Source organism: Patella vulgata, chromosome 2, assembly GCF_932274485.2.
Source record: "Patella vulgata chromosome 2, xgPatVulg1.2, whole genome shotgun sequence".
NCBI lineage: Eukaryota > Metazoa > Mollusca > Gastropoda > Patellidae > Patella > Patella vulgata.
The window spans coordinates 25,679,897-25,700,508 of record NC_065880.2 but is presented as its reverse complement, the minus strand read 5'-3'; the positions used below and the strand labels follow the sequence as shown (position 1 = coordinate 25,700,508).

General features: G+C 33.3%; 2 protein-coding genes across 3 annotated transcripts; one reads left to right on the top strand and one right to left on the bottom strand.

The window, feature by feature from the left end:
* Positions 1 to 504: 504 nt before the first annotated feature.
* LOC126810724 (leucine-rich repeat-containing protein 20) lies at positions 505 to 5,519 on the top strand. The gene is made up of 4 exons (XM_050535933.2): positions 505 to 709; positions 1,517 to 1,660; positions 1,882 to 2,049; positions 2,711 to 5,519. The coding sequence occupies exons 1-4, from the start codon at positions 643 to 645 to the stop codon at positions 2,866 to 2,868; spliced, it is 537 nt and encodes a 178-aa protein (XP_050391890.1). The 5' UTR covers positions 505 to 642; the 3' UTR covers positions 2,869 to 5,519.
* A 1,212-nt stretch (positions 5,520 to 6,731) lies between these two features.
* LOC126810689 (centriolar coiled-coil protein of 110 kDa) lies at positions 6,732 to 20,470 on the bottom strand. Of its 2 annotated transcripts, XM_050535876.2 has the most exons (13): positions 20,363 to 20,470; positions 20,158 to 20,201; positions 18,109 to 18,281; positions 17,764 to 17,892; positions 14,929 to 17,358; positions 14,239 to 14,355; positions 12,608 to 12,709; positions 11,764 to 11,877; positions 11,005 to 11,084; positions 10,090 to 10,173; positions 9,595 to 9,669; positions 8,939 to 9,045; positions 6,732 to 7,619 (listed from the first exon to the last, which is right to left on the bottom strand). In XM_050535876.2, the coding sequence occupies exons 3-13, from the start codon at positions 18,247 to 18,249 to the stop codon at positions 7,525 to 7,527; spliced, it is 3,474 nt and encodes a 1,157-aa protein (XP_050391833.1). In that variant the 5' UTR covers positions 18,250 to 18,281; positions 20,158 to 20,201; positions 20,363 to 20,470; the 3' UTR covers positions 6,732 to 7,524. The 2 variants fall into 2 exon arrangements, with proteins under 2 accessions (XP_050391833.1, XP_050391832.1); XM_050535875.1 differs by lacking the exon at positions 20,158 to 20,201 and having other exon boundaries at positions 20,363 to 20,459.
* Between the last annotated feature and the right edge of the window lie 142 nt (positions 20,471 to 20,612).

Below are 20,612 nucleotides of genomic sequence, written 5' to 3'. Positions count from 1 at the left end.
TCTGCCCAGACAGTGGCACGACGGCCTACTATTATATTGAATTCCAACAGCCAAGAGATCTTTTGTGTACGTGAATGTGTACAATGGAACTCAGGTTTTTTGTCCCATCTGAACGACTATACATTGTCCCTTGCCAAGCCCTCCGTCCTGCACCATCGACAAGGTGGAACCACCCTGGAATATCCTGTTGAACTTTCTTGGCCAACACAGGGATCGAACACGGTACCTCCAGGCGTCTTACTGAGTCACCATGGCTCCACAGTCCACAAGCTTACACATTATTATTTGTGTGTGTGCATAAAAGAACATGGTATTTGGAATTAATGTTAGTAAAAAATTTTCCCCATTCACATTGCACACTGTACACATTACCACAATGTTGGTCTGACAAGGTCTTGCTGAAAAAGACCCTTTCCACAGACTCGCAGAGTAAATATTTAGACTGGACCCTTTTCTTAAATTTTGAATAGAGGGAGGTAACTCTTTTATTTGTAATTGATGTAAGGGACCTCACACGTCATTTCTTTGACAGAAGGGACCCTAAAATGGTAAACATTCACCTCAGTTGAGTAATCTCTATGAATATAATCGTTGATTAATAAGATGGATAACGTGTAGTATCCACAAGAACTATGAACAAGAATGGCAGGCGTTGCAGTAACGAAAGTAGTTCATCGATGTGATGAAGCGAAGGAAAATAAACGTTTAGGTGAGATAAATTGCAATGATTTGTTTTCATTTTCTCGACTAAAAGTACTAAAATAAAATTAGCCCATCTGCAGTGCCAGCGGGCTAAAAATAACTACTTCGTCTCTTTTATTCTTACAGTACACTAGAAACGAATAGGTGTTAACTCATGAATCATAAAACATTGTCTGTGATCTACTTGGCACATGAGTAGGAATAGAGGCATTATCACTTTTATTTTAATTAACAAAATAAATATTAGTGCCAGAATTAAAAAAAAAGATTAATCATTTTAACAGGGTAGCCTACCGTCCCAAGTTTTATTATTTTAAGGGTGCCTAGGTATCCAAGAATAATTAGTTGGATTACCAACTTTGAGTAAAGCATTTTGAATGAAGCTTAATTTCTTGAAAACTACTAAAAATTTGTGCGGCTCATTGTTTTTCATTGATGGAGGAAGACCACAAAATAACTACCTATTTAATTTTATGTTCAGAATAACATCATGGCCCAGTTTACCTACAAGAATGTAGCTAAAAACAGTGAGATATGCTGATGCGTTTGTCAATTAAGAGATGGGGTTTCTTATCTACTCCCAAATCAGAATTTTTATAGAAGTCAACCCTGTTTTTCTAGGAAATCAGGATATAATAAACTTCATACTACTTTTGTTCTGTGCTTATTTTGTATCCATAAGTGTCATATTAGAAATGGAACAAAAAATTATTTTTTTATATACATGTATAATTACCGTACTGCTTATGAAAGTTTACCGTATATATGTATTGTAGTTAAACTTTGACAACATTTATAGTTTTTATCTTTTTAGATCTTTCAGGATGTCAACTGACTCAGGTACCAGATGCAATTTATTTATTGATGAAAAATACAAGGGTAGAAGTTTGTGATCTCTCAGGAAATCTTATAAGGCGAATACCATCAAAACTTCCTACTAAATTTCCTTATATAACAGGTAGACAGTCTTGGAAGATTTATTAAATTCAAATGCCCCCCTGCGCCCCCCTAGTTACAGGCCGTAAATGAGTCCAAACCATAAGATGTTTTAAATACTTATTTTAGTTCAAAGTCATATAATGTCTGAAATAATATTTATTTTTAAAAATAAGTTTGGGTATTACATGTAGTTTATTGAACAACAAAGTTTGAATACATCTACAATTATTTCTATTATAGAATTAAACTTGGGATGCAACAGATTAAGTTCACTGCCAGATGAGTTGAAGGAAATGAAGGATTTGAAGAGATTAGATATATCAACAAACAGTTTTACCAGTCTTCCTGATATAATTTATGGCTATTCTAAACTTCAACATTTAAATATGGAGAAAAATGAAGTCAAAGGTAACCAGAAATCCCTATCTTATATATTCAGAATCTTTGTAAAATTAGAAGTTTATGTTTTAAAATGCTTGAACTACCACTGCTTAGATGAAAAAATTCTTTGTTTCAAATTGACAAAAAAGTAGTCACAATCACCATGTTACTGACTAAATCTACTGTTCAGAACTAGAGAGCAATAACTATCAAACAGATGTAAACATGTAGAACTGTAATAAAGGATCACATTCACATATCAACATATGTGAAACAATTATAAAATTAAATTGGGTTTAATGTCCTACCTTATTTTGCTCCAATAGTGTTTATGAAGTTTGGCATGTGCCAAGCAGTGTGCTATGACGGGATATTTCGTTTGATTCTTTTACATGCATGGCAACAAACAAGTGCATAGGGAGGACCTGGGGTTTTCGTGCCGTCCAAATTACTAGACACTTTTTCTTGGCAGGCCCTCAATCCCGCACCACTGACCAGGGAATCTATACTGGTAAATACTGAGGAACATTCTTGGCCACCACCAAATCTAACTTGGATGTCCTGATTAGTGGTCCTGTGCCATACTCTTTGAGCCATTGTTGCCAAGGTGTGAATTCATGTACACAAGACTTACAGTGATCAGGGTTAATATTACTTTCATCAATTTGTTCTCATTAATCTATTTTAGAATTTGATGTCAACAACTTAAAATCAATGTTATCATTAGTGGAGGTGAATTTTCAAGATAACCCACTCACAGATGATGTTTATAATCAATTATTGGAAATCAGAATGTTCAATGTTCTTATAACACCACGAGACAGGGAGTTAGATTCGGTTGACTGAAGAAAGTGAAGCTGTTCAATTGAGTTAATACATATATTATGCAATGGAGACTTAATGAAACTTAGATAGTTAGGGTTGCATGCACTGATTTAGTTAGCTGACATTGTACATCATTTATTAGCCCACCAGACTTACGTTTTCTCTTCCATCTGTTGTCCCATGTAAAAACATTGTCATTTTTAATATCTCCTAAGACATTTACCGGTAATGGATTTCAAAGAAATTTGGTAGGTATGATGTCATAATAGTATTTATTTGGATTTACCCCCATAGATGCTGGCCAGGGGTACCCTTGAGGGTCAGATTTAGATAATCTTAGGTCTTCTTCAGAATGGATTCCTTTCAAATTTGGTAGGAATCATCCTAGAATGATAAAGCTAAACGTTTTTTAAATTGAAACAGCTGAACTTCATAGGGGCAGAGTAGTACAGGGGCACCATAGAGGGGCAAATTTAAACATGTTTGATTTTTCTCTGAAAGTGCTTGAAAGATTTGATAAAATTTGATGTTGTTCAGGATCTGGTTATTCAGATTTGTTCAAAAATAGTTGCTAGACCCCCAAACTGGTTTGGCAGGGGCACCTTTGTTGGATAAATTTATGTATTCTCCACTTCTTCTCCTAAACTGCTTGATGGATTTCAACAAAATTTGGTAGGTAATTTAACTGGATGGTGGTGGTGCAGATGTGTTCAAATAGTTACTTGGCCCCAAAGAGGTAAATTTTAGACAATTTTTTTTTACTTATAACAATATGATTTTCACTTTGTTGTGACTATTTATGGTTTTTAAAAATGTTTGATATTATCTCATTGCTTTAATCAAGAAAATAACAATAATTAAAAGACCTTATGTTGTAGATGTTCATATTCTCACTTAAATCATGTACGGATAGTCATGTATAAATATCTTTATAAGATTTTAAGCAAGAATAAGGAGTTGCTTGTACTCATAAATGACTAGCTTCAAGTGGCTTACCATTTTTACAAAACCAAAAGTTATCTCCACATTACAATTAAATGATTTTTAAAACAAAGAATTTATTTCATACTCTGCATTTTAACTTTTTAACTTTTCCTTTACACTGTCAAATGTATGATAAAGCAAAATTCAAATTTACAAAGCATTATTCTTTTTTCCCATTTAGTGCATTTCATAAAACTTTCCTATGTTTGAGTTCAGGAAGGGCTGTAAAGATGAGAATATGGTAAATTGGTTAATGTACATGTGTGTTGAAGTAAATATTAATTGTATCCAACTCTTGTCTGATATTACCACTGTCTGGCTTTTTGTGAAATGTAACAGTAGTTGAAATATCAGAAGTACACCTGTATGTGTATCATACCTCTGTGTATTACACTTGTATGTGTATTACATGTATGTATATTATATGATTTTTATAGTATGTGTGTGAAATTGTTTAAATTATTTTAGTTAATTGATAATGAAAAAAAAAAAAAAAAGATCTATTTTATGGAAAAGATATTATGGTTTAGTATTGCATATATTATGCTTTACTGGATCTGATATGGTTGTATTAAGCATATTTAATATTGTAAAACTTATGAGATGTCTATATTATGCTCACTAGTTCTTTAAATGTGTGACATAATTATTATAACTGATTCGTAATTGAAATTATAGTTTTATTTAGACAATTTCTAGAGAATATTTGTGGAAACAATATATAATATTGTATATATTATGCCTGAATCAAAAATTGCTGTGCTTGATCTTATTGTTCATGCTATAACTGTTTTATTATGTATGCTATGAATTTATATAGGAAATAATGTAATCTTAATATTATAATCAGGTCACAATGAATAATTTTTCTGTTACGGTATAGATTGAATAATGATTTTGTTGTATATTGGAAACTAAATGTGACTTGCATGTACATGGATGCCTTTACTGTATTGTTTGAAGATCGGGATTTCTTTACTGTAGTGTTGAATTTAAGATGAATTAGCTTTTAAAATAAAGAGCATTAGTCTTGGAATCTGAAAAGGTAAAGTTTTTCAGGGAAAGTAAGTCCACTTAGCCAGTTACATTGCGGCACTTTTACTACTAGGAATTTGGGTACAGATGTGACGTCATCCGTTGATGTTCCATTATTTCAAATGGTTAACAGAGATTATTTTTATAGTCACGGGCTTGTTCATTTGACATATTAAAAATATTTTGTATTGAATTGATTATTTTACATGAGCACAAAACTAGTATACATATATACGTACACAAATAATAAAGTAATGCTCCCAATGTTTGCTTTATTACCGTATTTATTACTCAAGTTCTTAGATTTTTTTAAGATTTGGTTCAGGAGAGTTTTTTATTTACTATACATCAATGTGTTTATATTGTTTGTATATTTAATTTTATTTGTAAAATAAATTGTACATTTATAATCAGATGATTTGAGTTTCTTTATGACAGGTCCAGTATCTGCCACCCCAAAATGGGTATGCCACTTGTAGAAGTGAGAGATGAAGTTGCTTGACTAAATCTACTCTTAATATGAAATTCTGGTCACACCTCATAGGAAAGAAGATCTGCTTGCTATTCTCATTGATCTCAGTATAGTCAAAGAAGATATTTTATCAGGCCCACTGAAGGGTGGGGGGATACCAGGGCACTTCCTGAGCAGGCTGCCAGGACAAGGGTTCATAAAAACAGTTAACCTAATAAATGAAATAGAAATAAAATGATTTGTTTTTCCGTTTGATAGCTGAAGTGAAAATTATAAAAGGATTCTAAAATCTACATTATATGTCATGTTATTTGTTAAGATTTCACACAAAAAACCATTGCGGTTGTAGAATATGGGCCCTGAAACGATTTTCCCCCCAGGGCCTGATGCCACTCTCAATAACCTTATGTGTCATATTTTATGACAATTTTTGTGCCATAATCTTATGGAAGTAGTAATGAGAGATTTTGATGGACTTGATGAGTTCCATTTAAGTTATTCAGTACCAGCTTGTAACATTTTTCATTAATAGCAGAAACCAGTTTAGGTCATAATAGCTTTAAACTTTTTTAAATTAGGAATTCAACTTTATAATTTGAAACCTCCAACAAAAAATACACACTGTTGATAAAAATAATTTTATATTTCATACCAACCACCACAATATGATTTATATTGTAACAATTTGTTTAACTTTCCATTAAATAATAATTTATGAATAAATATTTGGTCAGTGAAACAACAGTGAAAAATTATAAATATTTACAAATTAAAAATTAAACATTTCAATTGGAGCACAAAATAAAATAATGAATATACATTTGGCAGTATTCAAGTTGTTTGATATCTGTTTAATTCAAGTAATATTTGAACCTAGATCTATAGGTCATAGTTTATAATCTAGATTTACTCTGTTTTTCAGATAATCCTTGCAAAAAATAAAGAATAGTTTATAGTCTAGATTTACTCTCTGTATACACTAGGCCATACAAAAAAATAATTGCTTCTCAGACAATCCTTACAAAAAATAAGACGCAGTAGGAATGTTTTTATTTTTTGAAAGGGTCACATGACACCTGTGAGGCTACATATAAAACTTCAATGGACTAAATTTAAGTCATCTGTGAATTAATACAGAATTTCCATTATGATTGCCAATAACATGTTGCAAAGTTCCGCATTTGACAACTGAATCTATATATTTAGTTACCGCTTTGCCCCAACAAATCTAATTGTGCGGTAATCCAAATATTGTTTTTATTTGTTATTTCACAGACCATGCTGCATTTTTTAAATAATGTGATGATATCTGAGAACCAAGTTTGTTTTTTTTTGTTTATGTGGCCATTTATGTATTTGACCATTTATCATTTAAAAACACTAAACTCAATAATATTGAAATAAAAACTTTTTTTTCATTATTTAAATTATACAGAAACCTTCCTTTATCACATATTGCTTACTATAGACACTTCTCTTTTCTAATTTACTTGTTCATTCGTTGTTATGTTTTCCACACTCAATTCCGTAGTCCAAATCAAAAGATGGCAGACTGTAATAAACTCAGAATTTCTGGTTAAGATTTTCAGACAATTAGGTGAGTCTAAGGCTATATACAGATATACAGAATTTGGTGAAAGTGATAATGCCCCTTTAAACTCTTATAACATATTTCTTCATAGAGAGAGAGGGAAATGGAATTTAAGTCATTTCAGGACTAAGATTTTATTTCAATAATTCACTTTCGCTTAGGGTCTTTAACAGTTAGTTAACAGTTGGAGGAAACCAGAATACCTGAAGAAAAACTATGTACAAGCAGGGAATCAAAACCACAACACCTAAATCAATGACAAACCATAGGATCTCTCTAAAGTGCACCCTTTAAACCATTCGGCCATCCAACCACCCTAATAATTCTTGAGCAAAGTGTGTTTCACTGAAGTTGAAGTTGAAGCAAAGATATATCCACCATTCCGGAAATGTTTTTTGTTAAACAATGTTAACACAAATAAATAAGTTGGTTTTTTATACGAGTAGCCAGTACTGTATTTCCATTTTTTTTTTTTTTTTTCATTTTTTTTAATAAAAGGGAAATCCCCAATATAACCACATGTTGATGAGAAATGAAGCAAATGAAACAGCACTTATTCAAGAGAGATAACATATAATTGTGATCCACACACTGATCATCTCCAGGCTTTATCACTACTCTTACTGCTTACTTTACGAATAATTTTAGTAGCTGATTTAGTATTAGATATTGGCGTTTTGTTGGTTTTCACTGAAAGAAAGAAGATGTAAAGAATGAACCAAATACTAACTTATTTCCAAGAACATAATCAAACCAGCGGTTGCCAGGCAAGATACACCCACATTTTGCATGAGATGGACAGAGAACAAGCTAAGCAAAAATGAGATTTTTTGTACAATCAGGGGCCATAATCAAGTTAAGGTCCAATATGCACGAATATCAAAAGGAACCGAGATCTTTAAACATATATTATAAGTTTCATCAAGATCATCTTCAACAGAAGGCTTGATCTCGCTTTAACTACGTACATCTTATCAAGGCCTTCACGTAATACCCTGCATATTTTGGCACTAATTTCGATTGGGTACAAACCCAGCTTGTGGGCCTATAAGATTCCTCGATCGTCGCAAATAACAAGTATTGCACTTTCAAGCTAAAATGTCTACATGCCCAGCTTGTGAGCCTATAAGATTCCTCGATCGTCGCAAATACCAAGTCTTGCGCTTTCAAGCTAAAATGTCTACCTGTGATAATCAAGTTGCAAAGTTCAAGGTTCGTTCAATGTAAAGGTTTCTGTGGAGGTCGCTATGTCACAACGTCTGATTGGGCGCTATTGTTCACTGTTGATAACGTAGCTATGGGTTCGGAAATTGTAAAGTAATCTAGCAACGTCCAGATGTTGTAAAACTCGCAGTCGTTGCTTCAGGAACATGCATCAAGATTGGATAAAAACTGTGGCTTCTAGAGGGTCCACAACCTTGGTATTACATACTTTTACAAGCAGCGGCCACTTTGTCGGTTGTGTTGGTCCAATTTTTATTAAATTCGAACTCAACCCTCATTATGGTGTAACGGTGATATATTTAAACGTTTTTAAATCAGATAAATTTTGTTACCTCTAGAGGGACCACAAACTAAACTTTATTAGATAAAAATTGTGACCTCTAGAGTGTCCATCAGCTAAAAACATGATTTTTCGTACAATCAGGGGCCATAATCCACGAAGTTACGATCCGACACATGCCAATTTCAAGTTTCATTAAAATTGGATAAAAATTGTCACCTGTAGAGTGTCCACAAACAAAATGTGAACGTACACATGGCATACATGGTTATAATGTGCTCATATAGTTTTGTGAAATTATGTCAAAGGTTTCTTTTTAGTTCTACTAAGAAAAAAAAAGGTGACATACAGTGGGAATAATTTTCCAATATGCCTTAAATCTACAAATACAGATGGATGAAATAATGGTTCTCCAAACTGCTATATATACCCCAGCCAATTTAAACATATTTGAGAACATTACCACAAGTATAGTCTTATTATTGTACATATTAGGACAACATACCTATAGATGGAACAGCAGTACTAATTTTCCTATTTTTGTAAGCCAGTTGTTCTTTTGTGTTGTTGGTTTTCTCTGGTGCTGTCTTTGGTCTTTCTTTACTTCCATGTCTACATAATATAATGATGTATGATCTTTATAATAACATCAGTATTACTCTTAAAAGTATATTTGTCCACTGCCTTTCACAGAAAACAGAAGAATATTGAAAAGGGTTCGTCCATCTGTCTGTGTCCGTAGAGCAGAACACCTTTGCTTCTCATTGATAACATTGAGGGCTGGTGGAATATGGTTGATAGATTCATTACATCAATACCAGGACTAAGTTCAATAATGAGCATTTTCTACTCAGGTTAGGCAAAGTGATAAGCAATTTGGTTTGTCAAGACTTTCAAGTTTTGAACAAAACTTTAGGGAGCTGGGGTGATTCAGTGAGTAGGATGCTGGTTCACTAACTAGAAGGTCTAGTCATTTGGATTGGATGAAAAATCACGGTGCTATGAACACATTGCCGTGCTCATAGAGAACCCTTGACAGTTGGAATTCGAAATAAGAGTAGGCCATAGTGCCACTGTCTGGCATATGTCCGTCTTCATTAGCCCAGTCATTGATTTTAAATGAATGAGAGTGATGAATTAATTGGAATAAAGCCTTCATACCTGTTTCTTTTTGTATTAGAAGAACTTTCATCTGATCTGATTGGTGATATCATACCTTGTAGTGGTTTTAATGCCCTAAAATAAAGGTAAGAAAGGTGTAAATATACATCAATCAAATCTTCTGAAAACACAACTGAACATGGTATCGCATCTCCACAATTGTCAAATGTGAAAAAACCCTATAAAACTTCCACCCTTGACTGCCATGCACAGTCTTTTAATTGGTTAATCCACTGAAAATTAACTGGAACTCAACCGTTTTAAATTGTCAGTGGTTGAGAGTCTTGTAATAGGGGATTCTAATGTAACATTCCAAGAAATTCCCCGCACCCCACCCCCCCACCAAAAAAAAAATAAATGTATTGGTTAAGGGGTTCTTTTAGATGCAACAGCCTAGTTCCTTTTCTAATCTTTTATAAGTGTTAATCCAGGGTGAACATAGCAGGTAAGTTAAAGTTACTGAAGTCTAGGCTTGGACCCTGAAACACAAATTACCTTAAATCAACAGCATGTGTTCTAGGACTACTTGTAGCAGGAGCTGTTTTAGGTCTATTATTAAATCCAGCTTCCTCTTCTTCTCTAACTCACATTAAGGAATACAAATCATTTAAACAAAATAAAAAAAATTCACATCCGTTATCTTCTATTGAGAGAAAGAGAGAAATGGGGTTTAACATCCACTCGACACAAACTAGGTCATTTCGGGACTAACATATGGTTTAATTTTATTTCAATAATTCGCTTGCGCATAGGGGTTCTTTAGCAGTGGGAGGAAACAGGAGGACCCAGAGAAAACCCACGAGGATGTACAGGCGAATCTTCTATTGAACATCTAAGTCAAAATGGCATCTTATATTTATAATTAGGTTTTATTAATTAAAGATACATTATGGGAGATTCGATAACGAGTTGGCAGTTCTCACTATAATAATTAAAAACTAGATAACGTAAAGGCAATTTGCTGAAAATTTCATTCAAATTGATCCACTATGAACCGAGAACTAAGCGAATGAAATTTCTGCCTAGCCTCAGTCATCATTACTAAAGTCAGTACGATAAACAGCATAGTCTCGATTATCCATTTAATCGTTTAATCGAGAAGGAAAGTTATGCAGTAAATCGGCTCACAATCCACTTAAGATCGCAGGCAAGCGATGCCATCTAGGGTTGATTATGGTCTGGATAAATTAATTAATGTCTAATTAATAATTTAGATAACAGTTCAGGCCTAAAGAAAGACCTGCAATGGCAGATTTAGCTCTTGCATAAAGTATGTTTAATACATATCTTGATTTATAAACCTCTAGTTTTGATACAAAATTTTAAATTAAGGCTTTATTGTAATTTTTCACTTTGAGTTTTGAGCTCAAGAACTAATCATTCTGAATGTCTGATAATTTATAAGGATACTGTGCTTTTTTCTTCCTTTCCATAGCCTTCAATGTAGCAGAACTTACTTTCCTTCCAGAATCTCTCATTGTTGATGAAGCCTGAAACACATATTAATCATCAATAATTATTCAATACCACTTACAATATCATTCTTCTTTATCCACCATGTTGCCTAGCAATTTGTCAGCACTTCTCTTATAAAGCTAAAGCTTAGGTGATATATTTTTTTGCTTGCTGAAGCAACTAACTGCTGTCGAAATTACGGCGACATGTCACTGCTCAAAATGGCGGAGTCTATAATAGAACCACCATTTTGTAAGATCAAATGCTATTTTAGCTTCCACTGATTGGTCAAATATAAAAATGGATCAATTGCCTTCATACCATGGATGCTATTTGTCCATATATGCAGGACACGTCCTACGCTCTGTTTTTCAACCGTCCGACCAGGAATATGCCCAATCGGACATCAAGATATGGTGAGTAATTTTCATACGCATTGACTGAAGCACAATTTCATTCCTTTGAGCCAATAATCAAACTTGTTGTTGGCATTTAAAATTGAAATCCATCTTCATCGCATTGACGCAAATACAATGATTTTTTATAGCAATTTGGGGGCAATTAAAATTTGCTTACAAATTGCCTAAGAAAATAATCTGTGTGCCCTAGAATTAAGAAGTCATGACACAAAACACAGTTTCTCTTTCATGGACATTAATTAATAAACTATCTTATGAGATAGATTTAACAGAGGTACTGAGTACTGACACTTACCCCATTATAACGTTTCTGCTGCTCTTTTATTCTAGTCTGATGTATCAACTCCATTTTTTCCGGGATAGGTATTATAAAAAATATCTCATGTATATCAAGTAATGCTGCCTCAAGCTAGACAGAAAAAAAGTATAAGAAAAAGTTAAATTAACAGTTAAAGGTGACATCACAGATATTTTTCAATGAATGAAACTGGTTAATTCTGTGTAGAAATGCATATTTTTCTGCAACAACTGGGCTGATAGAGACATTGTGTCTGGATAAACCTGTCTATAGCTCAAACAAGTGAGCAGAGAAGACTTCCTACTACAATTTTGCAAGTTATTTATATGTTTTAATTAGTTCTGGCACTGTTTACAAATGGTATTAAATAATCAAGTTTATCAGGTAACTCAATGAAAAATTAGGGGGTCACTTTAAAAGAGTTATGCAACCCTTTAAATTGTTTTCAAATGATTCAATACTTTGAAGCAAGGGAAATAGACTATATCTTCATATCTAAGGTTTGATTCACATACTTAACCCACTTTTCTAGGGAGAAATGGAAAATACAAAATGACTAAACTACTGTACGTATGATCAGCCCCAAAATATTGTCGAGTAGTTAGTGTTTACATCACAGTCTTTGTTTTCCTTGTTGTTTATTTTGTTACCCCATTCTGTATATGTATGCTTGTTTCTCTACTGTCTCAATCATTACATGACGAAGAATAGAGAAGCCTGGTTGAAACATCAGTATTTATTTATTTTTAGGGACAGACTGTGAAAACTGGTAAGTTTCTTTCAAGTAATTAAAATAGTATTGTAAAGTTTGAAAATTCGGCATATATAGAATGATTAATACCTGAGCTATAATTCTCTCTAGAAGATTTCTATCCTGATTTGAAAATGTTCCTGTTTTAATTGGAGTCTCAGACTGAAAACTGAAAGCAAATTCTCTTGTATCCTGTGAAAAAAAAAAAGAAAAACAGATCACCATTTATAGAAATGAAATGAAATGGGGTTTAACGTCCTACTTTTCTGGACTGACTGGATTAATGAAGCTTTCTTGGCCAACACTAGGAAGGAACCTGCTACCGCCAGTTTAGCAAGCCAGCGTCTTACTCACTGAGCTGCTACGACTTCCTCATCAATTATTAAGTCAAAAATATAACAATTAAATAAAAGCATCAATATACCATACTACACTCTAAATGATAATGCACGATAATGGTTACGCAAATTGAACTATCGGTTACGTTAACAAATTTCATTAACAGATTTATTCAAATTTGATCAATTTTTATACAGGATGACTTGTGACACAGGTCTAAATTATTTGTATTATAGCACAAACTCCATTCATTCATTCTTGGCATTTCATTTCTCCATCTTACCGGTACTTTGACAGATCACATATTTTGACACCACGTACTCGTAGCCTGTTGACCAGTTGCAAGCAGGTTGATTTAAAAATGCCCCTCACCCCTAATTCTTTAAATGATTAGTTATGCCATAAATATTTGAAAGCGTACCTTTGGATTTTCAAACACAAAATGAGAAATGAGTTTAACATGTCGGCTATATTTCCAAAGAATTTTCTATACGTGTTCCTTTCAGTTTTCACTATAGCCATGCTGTAGTACCAATGACCCGTATGTATGTCGTCAACTTTGACCCCCTCCCCGGCATTGCTCGAGCGATAATGTAAACGATTTTACTGCCCTGTCTATTTTAATATTATTTCATGACATCAAACTATTCTGTTTCCTTTTGAGACTTTGTGTATAGAGTGCCGAGGTTTATAAATCAATCAGTCGCTTCCTATGAGTGAGGCTATCTCATGCTACGTGCTTGGATGAATGATTGCATGTGACAAGTGTAATATGAAGTGCGCATGTAGTCTTCAGTGACCGAAAACAATGTGGTAGCTACCATTCCTGGTTTTTAAAAGTCAGATATGATACAAAAACGAAAATCCAGTAGTAATTTTTAGAACCGATTCCCCTCATTATTAAAATGCATAGGGATTTAGTGAAGTGAAACATTTTTTTTCTAACGTTTTATTTTTTAAATGGGGACACAGTGGGATTTAAGTCATAAACACTTAACCTCAAAATATAATATTAAATATAAAAGAATATAAATTAGTCAAGTTATTTCTTTAAAAAATACATTCACTGCAAGTGGAAATGAATAATAGCACCATTTAAATCTGGATAAAACATGAAAACAGCACAATCATTTTATGCAACCAATTGGTTACGCAATGGTCATCTGACGTAACCAAAGAAAATGGTTACGCATAGCATAAACCCGCAACCATTTTTCTGGTTACGCCAAAATTTGAAATTTCGTGGCCTGAAGTGTGCCATGCAACAGGCAGTGTATGCTTACTTTTCTCATAACACCAGATACCACTTTTCATTTATCAAAGAAGTTTGCAGATCCATCATTTATACTGCACCACTGTAGATGTATATAAATCATACTTACTCGAATAGTCTTAATCAACTCTTGAACTTTTTCTGAATGAAATAATCTTCTAGTTAGAAAACCTTTAGCTAATGCTGTCACCTTATAAAATTTCAACTGAGTTTCAACATCATTTAACTGAAAAATAGATTTTAGATAATAATGTTCATGCATTTATTTCGAACTTGATACTTCCATGAATGAGAATGAATTAATGGAAAAGACTTTCTGGTGCTTCTAATTATGATGGAATAAGATATGGGTATATATGCTCACATTTCATTTTTTCTGCAATCAAATCGACCAGAAAGACTATATATTATGTTAACTCATTCCATTGTGTATGTACATGTGATCCATACAATCAAAGCTGGGGATTGTGGTAGACGACTGGTACTAATAGGAACCTTTGTGGATTTTTTAAGTCTGCAGTTTGGGCATAATTTGCCCCTTGTAATGCACACATATCCAAAGAAATTAAATTTATCATACAATAAAATTAAAGAATCCCCGCCAAACAGAGTACACGAACAGACTTGTAGAGTTAAAGGATCGTTTAATAATTCAACGTTTCGGGTTCAGTACCCTTTATTATTGTGCTGACGAGACTTCCAAACCCTTTCCATTCAAAACCATACAATATAATCAGACCAGAACCATTGCAGTTATACACTTTACAAGATAAAATAAAATTTTAAAAACAGTACTTACATCTGGTGGAAGTCTAATTGGATATTTTGGTATATTTATTGATTGTGATTTGACAGGAGATCGTACTACAGGACGGAAAACTTTAGGACTAGGTGTAGAAGTCTGTGGATATATCAGATTCTGTTTTGGTGTATTTTTGTTTGTACCGGTAGATCTATTTTGTCGGCCATTCAGATACAGACTTGAACTAGACAAAAAGGAGGAATCTTTGATTTCTTGTTCATAATCACTAATATTAGAAGGTTGATGTCTTGATTTGGGTTTTTTAACCAGAACTTGTTCATCTATTATTTTTTGTTGTTGCTGGTGGTTGCTTATTTCTGATTGGAGATTAATTTGTTCGCGTCTCTGATGAACAAACAGTTCCTCTAATTCGCTTCTCTGTTGTTCCAATAATCCATTTTTCAAAGTTTCAAAATATTCTTTGTGTAATGAGAAAGCTTCTTCTTCTGATAAATTGGATGTTTCTTGAATTTTTTTCAAAAATAACTCAGCCTCAGTGCCCGTGAGTGACGGATATTGTTCTTTTGTTATTGAGACAGTTGTTTTTGGATGTGAACTTTCATTTTGATTGTGTTTTTGTACCTGGTTTAGATATTTATTGATATGCTCTACCTTTCCGACTGACTCAGGTCCTGGGGGAATTGGTAGACTAATGGGCCTGGTATCTTCAAGGTCATCCTCATAATCCAGTTTTCGTTGTATAGGTTTATTGATGCTAGTATCTGCGATCGTCGCAACTGGATTAACCACCGATTCAACTCCTACAACCGTTCCTCCATTTTGTTCTATTCTAGACTGAGCTTGTATTAAAACAGGAGAGGGGGTTTCTAATGTATAAGATCCCCTTCTAACATGCCCCTTTCTACCAACATGAGAAATACCTCCATTAACGAGATTGCTTTCGCTACTCTCTAAAACAGAAACAGATTCTGATTTTCTACAGTCATTATCTGGTGAACTCTCCAACGTTCCTTCTAAATGCCTCATATATTTATACAAATTAGAACTTCCTGTACTGCTTCCAACAATTTTAGATTCTTGTTCAGCCTTTAACGTACTTCCTGAATCTGAAGTTCTGAGAGAAAAATCAGACTTTGCCGATATTTGAGAATCGGTTGTATTTGTGAATTGTCTTTGACTTGCACTTGATGAGCTAATGCCTATAGTATCGTTAGTATTTAATGTACTGTTATTTTGACTATATGTGTCTGATGATACTGTTGTAGCTGTTTGCGACAAGGGTCCAGAGGACTGCACTGAGAGCATATTTGAGTCATCAGTGTTCATCAGTTCAGTAGTTTGACTAGAATTAAGTTGAGATGTGCGGCCAAGTTCACTCCCTGACTGAGCCGATGTAGAAGTACTTTGTGATTGATACATTGATTGGTTAGAATTTCTTGACCTGTTTGATCTCAAGCTGCTGCTTCGCCTGATGTTTGATTGTGAAAATTTTTTCTCCGAAACATCAGAGTCGGTTTCAGAATCTTTCCTAGATTTGAGTTTTGGCGAAGCACAGCTTTTTGGCTTGTTGGTTGGTTTGACTTTTTCGTCTTCTGTTACTTCTGCTTTACTTGGGGATTCTCTGTATGATTGAAAAGGGATGTCAATGACTGCATCAGGGGAGGGGGTGGGAACATCTTCTTCGGGACTCAAAATCACCTGACTCAATAGACTATGGCTTTTGGAATCTGATTCGGGAGATTCCTTTTTCTCTTTTGGTTTTAATTTGGGTTTGATAGGAGAATTTTCGGGTTTTGTTTCTTCTAATCTCTTTACGGTAATATTGTCTTCAACAGACCGATTTGTGTTCAAAACTTTAACAAATTCAGAAAAATGCACAGTATTTTTAAGGGATTTGGGACTACCTCTGGCTCTTTCTGAAGCAGACGTGTTAGCAGAACTGACAGCTGATGATTCGCCACTAATATATCCACGCGAGGGAGAATCTTTATTCAATGCACTTTCGTCAGAACATTCAATATTAATTGCAGATGGCTTATTTTTACGAGTGTCTCTTAAAACCTCCACAACAGTGTCCTGACTATCTCTAAAACCACTAGAACTATCTTCCGATCCTGCATCGGGAACACGACCAGCTGTTAAAGTTGAATCGGATGGATTTTCATTTGCTTCACTTCCCCCTGTAGAACCTAATGTGTCTTTTAGATTCAGTTGTTTTGAAAGTTTTTGAAGAACACGAGATATCTGTTTTTCATGCACAGAGGTACAAGGTAGACCATAAAAATCGGTTGGCAATGAACCATCTTCTAAAGACATAAGTCCTGAAGAAAGTGAATCTAGGGTTTCTTTAAATTGTGTGTTTTCACTGATGCCTTGAGTTGGATCACTAGGTGGTTTGTCCTCGACTTTCGGTGTAGTTTTACTAACTTCAGTATTCCCGTCTTTAACCCTGACACTTTCAGATGCCTAAAAAATATTTATTAATAACAGTGTTAATTAATGAACAATCATATTTTCAGGCAGGGGCTAATTTGTTTTTCTTTACTTCACATATCTATGTACATCATCATGACAATTGTAAGGAGCTGTGAGCTGTTCACTACTAAAGAGCTCTATATACATGTAGTGATGTCTGGTGAGTTGTATGAGAATTATCTTCAAGACATGAGTACGAACATTCAATCAAAAGCCCAAAGTCTTAGAATGCTTTGTGAACTTGGAGGCAAGACACGCTACATAAACACTTCAGACACAATGGCTGATGCTCGGTAATAACTAACTTATTTAATTAGAGGGTCAAGCACAGACTCAAATATATCTAAGGGAACATATCTTTAATTATACGAATTTAATTAATATTATCATACAAACCTGTGTATTTTTAACAACTCGTTCTGCTCTAGCCATTAAACGTTCTCTTTGTTTAGCTTTTAATTTGTTTTCTACAAGTACAGCTTGATGCTTATAGCTCATCATTTCATCTTTCTTCTTCCCTGTCAGCTTAAAAACAAAATAACTTTACTTAAAAGATGAACATCTGTAAGCTTTGTAATTATCATCTAACTTTAATGTTGTTTTAACCAAAAATCTGTGACAAATATTCTGAAACCAGAGCTCTGATCCTGAAAGTGTAAGACATCTACAAATGAGAAGTTAGAAAATACAATATACCATGATTAGAACTATCAGTTGAATTACTGTACATATAATACTTACTACTGGTGGTAATATTGGTATCCCATTAAAACGGATACATGAGACATACTGACATGCAGCCGCCATCTTCACAATAGTCTCTTCCCGACTGTCAAGATTACGACTTTGTCTTTCAATATATTTCATTAAATTATCATCCATAGTAAATAGTTACAGCTGATATTTCTTTTAATCTGTAAATATAGAAATGAGGTCAAATAAAAGAAATATAAATATGAATATAAACAAGATAATTACAATCATTTAATATTTTTTTTAAAGATTTTCCATGTGGCTGCTGGAAGTTGTACCTGTAATTATGTACAGTGGGCTACAAAGTTTTTCTTACCCCTACAAAATCTTCAGTACAATCGTAATTTATAAAAAATGTCATTTTTGCACTAAAACTTTCATAGAATCTACATGTTTATACTCTCTTAAAATAACATGATCAGTTGAACATAACACTAAAAGTTTTTGTTTCAAAGTTTTTATTTGCATAACATTTTTGACTATCTAGTCACTATGAGAACATAGTGTACATGTACATGTTAGTTGCCCTACATTTGTATGTCCCAACAACAGAGGTAAATAAGTTTATTTACATTGGGCAAGATAATGTGTCACTCTGACATGTGTGTCATAGACTGACTAACTGTTCAAGAAAATCTCTGATAACAAACCATACGCTGTACTTTGAATTTTCAAAAACAAGATAATTGTGCCAAATTTATTTTATTTTTTGAATTCGTACATAATTGTCTCAATTTTATTTTTTTAATCTGTGCACTCATACAGATAGCTTTTTCCTATATTTTAGCATAACTCTAATTAATATGTTGGTCTATTTGGATTTCAATAAATTTAGTTACCTGATTTCTAACTAATAATAATGTTATAACTTAAAAATATCAAGTTGTTATATTTAGAAATATAATAATATATCATGATGAGAACACTACGCCCAAACAATATTAGTCAAAAAGGTTGCTGTGCGTTATAAACAAACATTGAACTATCCTGGCTCAATGCCAGTTAAGACATAACATTAATATTAATGACAATATTGGTTCTTTCGGTTGATTAACTGCAAGATGACCATTAATATGTAATCAAGTGAACCTACTGTAACTACATGTACATGTACTTGACATGCTTTACTTAGGATAGCATATTCAATTTCAGTTCAGAATTTTGTCAAATATGACAGCTTTTCTTTAGATATTGTAGATCTTTAATGTTTTATAAGAAAAAAAAATATAAGCTTACAGAAAAACCTGAAATATCCAATTACACACAATACATAATAAATTTGGATCCATAATGTTCAAGTTATTCATTCTGTGCACATAGCACACATAGCTGTATGTCTAATCTGACACTGAAGCAGACAAAACAGTTTTTTTGTGAATTCTGTTAGCACTAACTTAGCACTGCCTGGAGATTGGTGACAGTTTGTCTATAAATATCTTAAATTTTAACAAAGTTGCATTTTGCATGTGAATGTCATGAGAAGCTTTTTTAGATGCATTCCTAAAAACATAATTTCTAAATTCTAATCTAAGGTTAGATAACAACCACAATTCCTCATAAAATATTACTATTTAGTATTTACTAATTATATTTGTACTAGGCCTACTGGCTCATAAAATATTACTATTTTATTTACTAATAGTAATTTTGATTGAGAAACTATTTAGATAATAAATTCAGGAGAATGACTGGAATGATAATGCACTTTATCGTATTTATTTAAGTGTTTACAAATTTTAGGGGAATTAACTAATCATTGAAGTACTAGTCTAGATTCTGTATATTTTTCTTCAAGTGATGTGATGTAGGCCTACATAACGTAGAAATTGTACTGCTATTCTCAAGATGATCTAAAAAAAAATATACAATAGGAAATACACATGAGAGGCTGGGCCAGGATCCTGAGTACTGGTCATAAAATCATAAAAAGAAAAAAAAAGAAAAAACAAAACAAAGCAAAGTCATCATTATACAATATCCGTGTCCCAACCAACACAACTATAAAATAAAAGTCACTGGGTAATTAATAATAGTTACCAATTTTTCACCCAATCATGTTGGACGGACCAAGTAGCTGGAATCTGAAAAGAAAGGCAAGTCGTTGAAAAACAAACCCGCGTCGACAGAAAAATGTGTCACCCCAGAATGAGAAATTCATGCCCATACTTGAAATATTGCTAATGAACATTTGGGCAGAAACGTCGTAGTATATATACTGTAACTTAAAACGACGAAATCTTACCCCATGATACATTATTATATCTGGAAAATCTCTAGTAATAACAGGTAAATTGTTCGTAAATAAATTGTTAGTCAAGTCAATTTTACTCAAATTGTCACCGCCATTTTGAAACAAATCGAAGTTGACCCCGTGTGACCGGAATAATTGCCATCCCATTGGCTGATATAAATAAATTGACTAATGGAATTAGTTGTTACAAATTGCAAAGGAAGTATTCAATAACAAAAATAAACAAGTACATATCACATGA

Bases quoted from the DNA above. Each gene is read 5' to 3' on its own strand.
- LOC126810724 (XM_050535933.2), top strand. From the start codon at position 643: ATGGCAGGCGTTGCAGTAACGAAAGTAGTTCATCGATGTGATGAAGCG. The intron at 710-1,516 runs GTGAGATAAATT...TTATCTTTTTAG, and splicing joins GAAGGAAAATAAACGTTTAG to ATCTTTCAGGATGTCAACTG. The intron at 1,661-1,881 runs GTAGACAGTCTT...TTTCTATTATAG, and splicing joins TAAATTTCCTTATATAACAG to AATTAAACTTGGGATGCAAC.
- LOC126810689 (XM_050535876.2), bottom strand. From the start codon at position 18,249: ATGGATGATAATTTAATGAAATATATTGAAAGACAAAGTCGTAATCTT. The intron at 14,356-14,928 runs GTAAGTACTGTT...TCTATTTTTCAG, and splicing joins CAATTAGACTTCCACCAGAT to TTAAATGATGTTGAAACTCA. The intron at 11,878-12,607 runs GTATTAATCATT...TTTTCTGTCTAG, and splicing joins TAGAGAGAATTATAGCTCAG to CTTGAGGCAGCATTACTTGA.